The 10,098-nt window shown below is 50.6% G+C and overlaps 1 protein-coding gene across 2 annotated transcripts; it reads left to right on the forward strand.

Annotated features, from left to right (window-relative positions):
- Positions 1–311: 311 nt before the first annotated feature.
- S100B (S100 calcium binding protein B) lies at positions 312–7,012 on the forward strand. Of its 2 annotated transcripts, none has more exons than XM_061192801.1 (3): positions 312–353; positions 3,241–3,379; positions 5,637–7,011. In XM_061192801.1, the coding sequence occupies exons 2-3, from the start codon at positions 3,242–3,244 to the stop codon at positions 5,775–5,777; spliced, it is 279 nt and encodes a 92-aa protein (XP_061048784.1). In that variant the 5' UTR covers positions 312–353; position 3,241; the 3' UTR covers positions 5,778–7,011. The 2 variants fall into 2 exon arrangements, with proteins under 2 accessions (XP_061048784.1, XP_061048783.1); XM_061192800.1 differs by lacking the exon at positions 312–353 and adding an exon at positions 630–748 and having other exon boundaries at positions 5,637–7,012.
- The last annotated feature ends 3,086 nt before the right edge of the window (positions 7,013–10,098 follow it).

Genomic DNA, 10,098 nt, shown 5'->3' on the forward strand with positions numbered 1-10,098 from the left:
CATAAATTTAAAAACAGCACAAAAAGCTGACTCTCCGCTTTCTGCCCCACGGGCCTTTTTCTTCCTTGGCCCGAGTGCAGGCTTGGCTCCCCAACGAGTCCCCGGTGGCGCCGTCAACGCGGCCCTGTGTGCAGCCCGGCAGCCCCAGCACCCCCGCCCCCCGCCCAACCGGCTGCGGAGCCAGCTGACGCGCAGGCCCCGCCCTCTGCCCCCATTGGCTGCCTGGCCCGCAGGGGGCCGGTGCCGGCCCCGCCCCCGCCCGGGAACGAATAAGAGGCTGCCTCCGCCCCACTCCTGCTACTCAGGACGCGGCAGCCAGGAGGTTCCAGGAGCCACCACCAAGGACCGCTGACGTGAGGACACTCAGGGGAAGCTGCTCTGGTCTTTTGGGGGCAGGGCCGGGAGGGTGGGCTTGGGAACTGGGTGGTAGTTTAAAAACCCCTTTAGGATAATTGGCAGCATTTCAAAAGTGTGAATCTTACTACTGCTTTGTGGACACGGCTCCCTCAACTCGGGGCAGCTAGAGGTCCGTTCTGCCTGTTTTTGTCGCCACAAGTCGGGGAAACGTCACGTCTGGTGGCTCAGGTGATTGCTGCAAACAGGCCTCTTCCTTAACTCTTTGAAGACCAGGGGTTTGCGTCCCTCCGCGGAGAAGGACAGGCGGCCTGATGCTCCGAGCGAGCGTCTTCCCCTTGCTCCGCGCGAATGTCAGGGCGCCCTGGACGCCGCGCAGAAACCACAATACCTGGCAAGTGAGGGGGTCTTTGCAAGTGAATTCCACATCGAGCCCAAGAAATTGCGGTTTACGGCGGGTTTCACCGTCCTCAGTCTTACGGTTTCTTGGGGAGATAGGGCCGCTTGCCCAGAGGGACTCTCACATCTTGTGTGATGTGTCCTTCTGAGGAGTTAACCCCCAAAAGTTCTCTTGTTTTCGAAGTAAAAGGTTAATGTGGAACATTCATGGAATGAAGTGAAAGGGAAACATGGATATTTGATTTCCATTTCTCTTAAAAGACAACCTTTAACCATCAATTGGGAGGAATTTAACAGGAAAAACTTTAAAAAGTTAATATGTAGTGTGGTTATGAAGAAAATCACATTTTATGGAGTTTTCGCATGTGGGATATATATTTTATGCCTTTCCTTTAAAAAAAATCCCGCTAGTCATACTTCACACAGAAAGTAATTTAGCCTCCCCGTCCCCAAATCATCATGAAGCTTGAGAAGTATAAGGGTCATGCGAAAGTTTCTTGGGTTTTTTTGTTTGAAAAAAAATTAATAATTGAAAACGAATGCAAAGGATAAGAATGTATGAAATGTTAAAGATTTTAATCCATCTGCATTATTCTATCTATGTGTGATATATCTGATTTTTAGGGACTTAGAGCAAAACAAAGTATACTGATTATTAATAGGGTGAATTTAGCAAAGATCAGGCCAAGGCAAAAATCCTCAATCCTTTTTCATTTGAAAATCAGAAATAAAAATTTAAATGTTATATTCCAATTTATTTTTAAGATGCAAATGATATTCAACCCAGGAATGGTTTTGCAAAAATTAGACATAATTCTTTTATTTTTAACTATGACATTGCAAAGATTCTTTAATGATTAGAACTCAAGGCCAAAAGTTGGCAAATTTCTCTCGCTGAGTGTCTCAGTTCTGTGAAACAATTGACAAGCAGTCCTTTGTAAACTGCCTGATTCCCAGGGTTGAACAGCTGTTTCCTTAGGTTGCAGGCCACAGTATAAGGTATGCGCTGGGACGGGAGATGGAAGCCTCCTGCTTCGATAAGTGCAAGTGCGGAGAAGTGGATGGCGACGCCTCCATGAATACCAAGTGCCTGGCAGTGGCCCAGCCTCCGGCCCATTTGTTCTGGCTTCAGGGCTGGTGTCGGGGAGGAAGACATTTCCCTCCACCCTTCTGGGTTCTTCTGGCTGGTCTAAGAATTAAATAGACGTGAGACAGGTTAACAGGAGAAACTCAAACCATAGTTTAATAACATGCATACGTGGGAGAGACCCAGGAAGACTGAGTCACTCACAAAAATGCCCCAGACCTTCACCTTAAATACCATGATCAGCTAAAGACAAAGGAGGCTGTTGGGGGGTGGGGGTGGTCTGGGACTTCAAAGGGGAGGAAAGCAATTCAGACGGAGATGGAAAAGCAAATGTTTGGTAAAGCAGTGTTTGCTGTGCCATGAAGACATGATGGGACACAGAGTGGACTCAGATCTCTAAGAGTTCCCCTGCCCACCCCTGGCCCATATTCTCTGCTGACATCTCTAGTGAGTGCTCCATTCCTGTAACAGGCCTTCCATCTAAATTCTGATTCAGGCAGCTAAGGGGGAAGGTCAGTGTTTCTTCCTGAAACTTCAGGGCCTTGATCGTTTTCAGCCCAAAATAATCTGCATGCCAAAGAGACATTTGGGGTGGCAAGTTTTGCTCCCTACAACAGCTTCATCAGACGACCGTATAATACATGTTTGTTTCTGGTAGTCAAGGTACTTTTTCTTGATCTTCATTTTCAAAAAAATTTGTGGCAATTCTATCATATTTTTTTTTCCAGTTGAACTTTACAGCTGTTTTTTGGTCATGTTCCTCACCCATCCAAAAAACAAAAAAATGCCATAGACATTTTTGTTAAAAATTGAGTTTTAAAAAATTAGTTAAATTTATATATCCTTTCGAAGGAAAGTAAGTTCCTACATTTTATGACCTTAGTATCTTTTGGAAGGACCTGCACTTTTCTTGCTAAACTTATTCTTAGTAATACGTGTGTGCTGCTGTAAAATAAGACTTTCCCGCTATGTTTTCTAATTGTTCATTGACAGAACATAGGGACCCTATTGACTTTCGTATCCTCATTTGGTTCCTAGTCACCGCAGTTCATTCTAACAGCTTGCTCCCCTGCTCTGTCCTCTCATCTTGGAGCCAGGGCAGAGGGGGCCTCCGGGGGGTGGTGGAAGGAGTCAGTCCGAAGCCCCTTCACTGCTCTGCCTCTGTATTTTGGCTGAAGTTTCCCATTGGCCAAACCAACCAGAAGCCAGAGGGCGTGGGAACAGAGTAAAGAGAAGGGGGGTGGGGAAGAGTGGTCCCAAGGGGTGACCAGAGAGATGCACCACTCTGAGCCCAAAAGGGGAGGTGAGCCAAGGCCGTCTTGCCCCCTGGGGGCTGAGGTCTGAGTAGGTAACACCTTAACTGTTCTGTGCTAGAAGGCATCTTTCTTTGTGGCCCCCAGGATGTCTGAGCTGGAGAAGGCCATGGTGGCCCTCATTGACATCTTCCATCAGTATTCCGGAAGGGAAGGTGACAAGCACAAGCTGAAGAAGTCCGAACTCAAGGAGCTCATCAACAATGAGCTTTCGCATTTTTTAGAGGTGAGTCTTGCTTTTTAAAACTGACAAGTTAATCTGCTCTCCTGTCTGCTTGTAAAACCACCTGCCCACTTTCTCTTCCGAGCTGCCCTGAAGGTGGTTCCAGGTCAGTGTCAGGACTCCTAGGTTGTTTCTGAAAACGTGTTTGCACTGATGAGCCCTCAGTACAGAGGCTGGCTTAGGTAGGCCCCACCATGTTCATCTTGTGTGCAGTAGGAGCATCAAGGAAAAACTGCTGTCTCAAATGCAAAAGTACAGGTTCCAAATAATACTGCCTTTTCTCTGAAAAATCTAAGGATGTACAACAATAAAGATGACAAAATGGGATGGAAAATATACTCTTGACTTATCGTGGGTCACAGTGAACATATAAGAAGGCTGTTAAAAATAAGCTTTTGTTCTTGGGAAAAGGACTGTTCCGGCCTTTCCTGCATGGTTACGTGGTGACAAGATGCCATTCACTCAGCAGACATTACTGAGCTCTCAGCTCGGTCGATGCCGGGAGAGACACAGGCCCCACGACCTGAGGCATCACTGAGTGGCCACAAGCTGCTCACAAGAGAGGCCCCGGGGCCTTGCAGGGGGCTCTGTGGGGTGAGGGGCCTTGGAGGGGAACTTGAGAAGCTGCGTGAGGGCGCCCAATGAGCCCCGTCCTGCCCTGGCAGCTCCTGCTCTGGTGGACGTGTGTCCAGGCTTTCCCACCCGCTGCCTCCACTGCCCTCGGATCAGCCACACGCATTATCTCTGTTGCATGAGCCCCGTGTCCTCGAGGCAATGAACTGCAGTCCACCTGGTGCCTGACCTTCCCTTGGTGCCCAGAACCAAGGTCACTGAAGTGACCAGTCACACACAGAGGAAATAGCCAGACCATGAACCAGTGCACTAGTGTCTGACCAAGAGCTAATTCCGGGGAAGATACGAGAGCCCCAGGCCAGGGCCCTGCCACACAGTGGTGGGCAGCTGTCCTCCTGGGCAGGCTGGGCCACCGTGTAGGACAAGCCCCAGGCTCCATGTCCCATGTCTGCAGGGCTCCTCCCACCCCGCTGTCCCCGCCCCGCCCAAACACCCCATTGGCAGAGGAAGAGGCGTGCAGGCTTGGGGTGGGACCCCCTAGTCTGATTCTGGGGCTGGTTTTCTCAGGCATCCAAGTTCACCGAGTGGCAGCTGCCCCACACACGCTTTCACTTACCTGGTCCCCCCGATTCTGCCTCGTAACCTAACAATCAGAAGAAGGGCCCCGATTCTTCCGTAAAACAAATTGTTGAAAGGATGAAATGAGACAGTGCTTGTCAAGTGCGGCTCAACAAGTGCAGCTACTGTCATTAATTATTGATTTAAAACAGAAAAAGCTTAGCATGTGGGAACTACAATTTGTAAAAGATAAGTAATTCACAGTAAGTGTATCAAGGTATCATGAACATTGCTGGCCTGGTTTTATGAGGTAGTTTCTGTTTGGAGGCAAATCTATCATGTAATTGAAATTAATCTTTTAGCAGTTGTGTATAGGTCCCACCCCAATGCCCACAGGAATCTCAACCTTTTACATGTTTTACATCCAAGGCAGCCACTGTACATTACACTCAACTTCTTCAGGCCAACCTCTCCTGCCCTGAGGACTGGTTATTCAGAGCAGTCCGCTCAGTGTACATCTTTCCTTCACTGTGTCCGTTCCTCTGAGATTCTTTCACCCTCACTTGGCTGCACGTTGGGCAGAATGTCAGGAAAAGTCCCAGGACACCTGGAAGGCAACTCAAGTGGCAAAAAGACACAAGAAGTTAATAAATTTAGGGCATGTTCCCAAGAGTTATTTCAGCCAAAAACCGCTTTCAAAACATGAAAATCCACTGGAAGCCCTCACTATAGGGCCTTCTACACACAGAAGCAATGAAAAACTTACAGGGGCCAAAAGTTCAGACATCTGCATATAATATGCTCAGGCTGATCTAGACCGTACTATTCTTTTCTGGGTATTTTAACACAAACAACCCGCAGTTTTTCAGATCTTGGCTGTTCCATTCAGTTTTTAAGTAGGCCAGGCCCCACTGGACCTAAAGGAAGGTGGAAGACAAGGCTCAGACCCCCAGAGACTTCTGCCAGCCAACAGCCTCCTGGTCACAGGAGAAGTCCTTTCTGGCATTTTGCATTTCATGTCTTAGGTTGTTTCTGATACAAATTATTAAAGCCAGCCAACTTCTGATCATGTTTTGGTGTCCTTAAATTTCATAGAAACAAGCTGGACAACTGCTCTTATTTCTCTTAGGAAATCAAGGAGCAGGAGGTTGTGGACAAAGTCATGGAGACACTGGACAACGATGGAGATGGTGAATGCGACTTCCAGGAATTTATGGCTTTTGTTGCCATGGTTACCACTGCCTGCCATGAGTTCTTTGAACACGAATGAAGTAGAGAAAGCAGCCGGGCTGTTCCTGTAGCAGAGACGGAGGTCGGGCAGGGAAGCCAAGGCAGGGCTTGCAGGGTAGTAGGGGCTGAGCTTCCCAGCTGTGTCGTAGCTAATTAGGGAGCGTGATTTGCTTCGCGAATGAAAAATTGAAACCTCTTTCCAAAGGGCTGTTTTTAGTGGCCCCCAGCATTATTTCAGCGCTATTAGGCATCCGTGTTAGCTGACTGGCCCCAGGGACTCTTGGTAATCATCACTTAGGAAAGTCAATCCTCAGTCACAAAGCATGTGCTGTACTGGCTATCCTGGCTGTGTAGACCCCCTAACCCAGAAAAAACAAACTGATTACCAGAAATGACTGGAGCATTGTGGTTTCCGTAAGCCTCCACTACATTTAAAAACACAAAGCTTTGTCCACCATCCTTTGAAAAGGCTGCCCTTCATTAAATCTGCTCATCACTGGGGCAAATGAAACCTAATGTGGTTGGGTGGCCCGACAGTCTGTCCCACCTACCAAAGAGCATGGTCACATTTAGAGCCCTTTCCTACAGGTGAGCTGTGATTATTGAGTGAGTAGTTAATGCTAACAGTTCTAAATGGAAAATCTGTTTCACAAGCCAACAAGTACTGACATTGTAACTGTAATCAGAACTGAGCATCAAGCTTCTACATTCAGTGGGGTTCTCCCGACAGGATCACACTTTGCTGGCTCTATGAGGCGTGGCGCAGCGGGGGCAGGGGTCTCGGGGCGGGTCTCAGCTCTGCCTCTGGAGACAGCTGTACCCAAGCACCCACGCCTCCTGTCCTGCCTGTAGAATGAGGGTTATGACGGATGTGTTTGGTCTGTTGGTGAAGGTCATTCCCGACCTGTCTGTGCGCAGACAGGGTCTGCTTGTGGCTGTTGGTGAAGCCAGGGAACTTAATGACCTTTATGCTTCTGTATCCACCAATTCAAATAAATCAAGTTACAAATATTAAGAATTACTTCCAGGAAAATTCAAATTAAGCTTATCCACCGTTTTTCTGTTTTGCTTTTTTTTAAGGACACAGACTTGGAAATCATAAACTAATTGGTCACTTGTATTTGCATTAAATAAAAAGCACTGTAACAAGTCTCTGTAGCCGTAAAACATGAAATAAAAGCTAAATTCCTGCAAAACTGGGGAAAGGAGTAAAGTCCACGCATCCTGGCGTCATCAGGGCTGCAGATGCCGCACCACCCAGGCCAGGGTCAGGAAGCTTGGGTGGGGAGGGGCGGGTCCAGGGGAGGGACATAAAAGGGTGGGTCTGTGGAGGGGCGGGGCCATGGGGAAGGACCTGGAGGGGCGGGGCCATGGGAGGGAGATAAAGGGGCGGGGCCATTGGAGGGACATAAAGGGGTGGGTTGTGGAGGGGCGGGGCCATGGGAAGGACATAAAGGAGCAGGGCTGGAGGGGTGGGGCCATGGGAGGGACATAACGGGGAGGGGCAGGCCATGGGAGGGACATAAAGGGCCAGGGTGTAGAGGGATGGAGCTGGAGGGGCAGTGCCTGTCCGGAAGGATGACCTTCTCTCTCCTCAGTTGCTCACCACCTCCTGCTAGGAACTTCCAGCCTGGTGGGCATCACGTGGCCCTCTCTGGACCAGTTGTCAGGGAGGGGAAATACACTGGTCCTGGCAGGAACGTCAGAGACCAAAAGTGGCCCCGAGTGGGCACCAGCTCTGCAGGGGGTCATGGTGACTTGCTTCTCACTTTATATGTGCTTACCTGGATCATGTATCCTTGGTGAACTTTATGCAAATTATCAGTATGTCATTTTGATGTACAATCCTTTGTCTTGAGAATGTGTGACTGTGCCGTCAACTTTTAACAGGTGGAACAGTTCTCAGAGTTTCTATCTGTCTTCCAGGTTATAATCCTCAGTTTGTCTTGAATAAAATTCCATTTTTCTTCTTGATTGCTAGTTGAATTTTTGTTGACACAGGGACATGCCAGGGTGGGGAGCCTGGAGGGTGGACCACGCCTGTCTGGCTCAGCCCAGGGGCCAGCATAGCCTGTGCACAAAACGTCAGACGGGGATGGGGAGGGGAGCTGGCTCTGGGCTGTGGTGCTGCGGTGGACGTACCTCTCCAGCTTGCTTTCAAACCACGTCTCTATGCCTCTGTTCATCACTGCTTTAGCCACAAGTTGAATAAGTCTCTGCTGGTACTTCCCTTGCCCCCGTTGACCCAAGAATCCCAAAGCGACAGTTCCCAGATGTCCACTGTGCTTCCAAAGCGCACAGGAAAGAACCCCAGTGCCCCAGCCCCCAGGGAGCCTGCCTAGGGCAGCCGCTGAGTGTGCCCCCTGACCCCACATCCAGGGGATGCTCCTTTACCACAAGGAGGGAAGCTGCTTCTCAGCATATCTGCATAGCCATCTTTGGGGCTCCTGGGGGCTTCCTCTCACCTACTACCATGAGCTCCAGTTTGTAAAACGTCCCTCATCCTCCTCTGACCTGTCCTCAACTAGAGGCACCGTCTAGTTCCATGAATGGGTGGTGATGGTCCCACACGGCCCCTGGCAGGTGGCATCTCCAGGTGGGTAGGAGGGTGCCTGGGGCATGTGGTTGCGGGGATGACCTGTCTCAGGCATCACCAGGGAAAATCAGGTCCCGACTTTAGCCAGGAGCAAAGACAATTCACTCAGGGCCTCAGAGAAAGGACAAGGGGAACTCTGCCCCAGGTTGCCTTCCCCATGGTCCAGTTCAGCCTCACAGGACTTCCTGTGCTCTATCGGTTTATCAGCTTGATCCACAGTCGCCCAGAGAACTGTCCCTGAGAGCAGCATTGAGTGTCTCGGGGCGAGACCCTGAGGCCATGGCCAGGATCCCATTTGTTGGCCCTGCGGTGTCAAGTGCTGTCAAAGAGTCTGGGGCCTGCTGGGGACCCACCCTTCACCCTCTGGACAGCGTGGACCACCCTGGCAGGCACGGCTGCCCCTGCCCGCAGTCCATGCAACAACATCACCAGACTTTGCTGCCACCAAAGGGAGGACTCCTCAACTCATGATAACAGAGGGAGGGGGACTCGAGGTTTCAGGGCCCCCCAACCGCCGCACAGAGTCCCGCCATACCCCGTCCTCGAGGCCTGCAGGGACCGCGATTCCTGACCCCTGGCCACGTTCCCTCCTTAGCCCTGGCCCTGCCCAGAGAACCAGGAGCAGTGATGTGGAGGTGGAGGTTGGGTAGGCGCAGGCCCCCTGGCCCTCCCGGCCTTCTCTGGCCCTGGGGTCGGTCCCCGGGGCCTCTGCCAGCTGGCTCTCACTCCGCCCACCATTTTAGACCTGACCCTCCCCAGCACCGGCCCTGCTTCCCTTCAGCTATAAAGGGAAGCGAGCTTTCCCCTGGGCCAGTGGGGGGCCCCACTCTAGGTTTCTTCCTGGGGACAGCTGGTCCCCACAGCATGACATCCCCTTGAGCTCCATGAGCCTGTGAGCTGCTATCTGCAGGACCCCACCTTCATCTCCAAGGCAAGGGGGGCCCTTCAGCCCTGGCCTGCCAGCCCCCAGCTGAGGCCCCAGTTTGACAACTCTTCCCGGAAAGTTCTGGGAAGGCCCACATCTCTGCCCCATGAGGTTTGTTTGCTGTTGTTTCAGGGTTTTTATTTTTATTTACTTTGTTTTATTTTTATTTATTTGTTTGAATTTACCAGTTCAAATTTATCACATTTATTCAAATTCAATGAAAAACAAGGCTGTTTTGATGAACACCAAAGATTATAATCAAAATTAAAATCAGCGGCTCAGACGACAATTGTCTCATATGAGCCTCAGCAGCCAACTTACATGGTTCATAGCATCGAGATTTTCTTGAGCAGGACATTTAAATTTAGGGATCCGTCTCTCTCTGGCCCAGGAAACTTGGGTTCTTGTAACTGCAGATGATGGAGACCTCTGGGCATCAGGAGACAGATCGGAGGACAGTGGCTCTCACCCTTCACCTCAACCAGCTGGAGCTTGGACATGGCCTGGGCAGCCCCCGTGCTGGCAGCTGGGTGGCCTTTGGGCCAGGCAGGCGTGGACAGGGGGTGCCCAGTCCCTCATCCTGAAGCAAGGAGAGGGTCCTGCACCCCTTTAATTATGACACTCATGGCACGTCTGCTAGCAATCGGCAGAGTAAGACCCTTTCACAACCTCCTCTCACTGCATTTGTGGAGGAAAGGACTGGCCTCTGGCAAAGGAGGGCGTGCGAAAAAGACACGCTATTCAAGCACATCGGCAGGAGGCCAAGCGGGGAGGTTTGGTCTCTCGGCTGGAGCTGGAGCAGAGCCGAGGCTGAGACTGGCAACCTCCTCAAGGACAGAG

Source organism: Eubalaena glacialis, chromosome 6, assembly GCF_028564815.1.
Source record: "Eubalaena glacialis isolate mEubGla1 chromosome 6, mEubGla1.1.hap2.+ XY, whole genome shotgun sequence".
In the NCBI taxonomy this organism is placed as follows: domain Eukaryota; kingdom Metazoa; phylum Chordata; class Mammalia; order Artiodactyla; family Balaenidae; genus Eubalaena; species Eubalaena glacialis.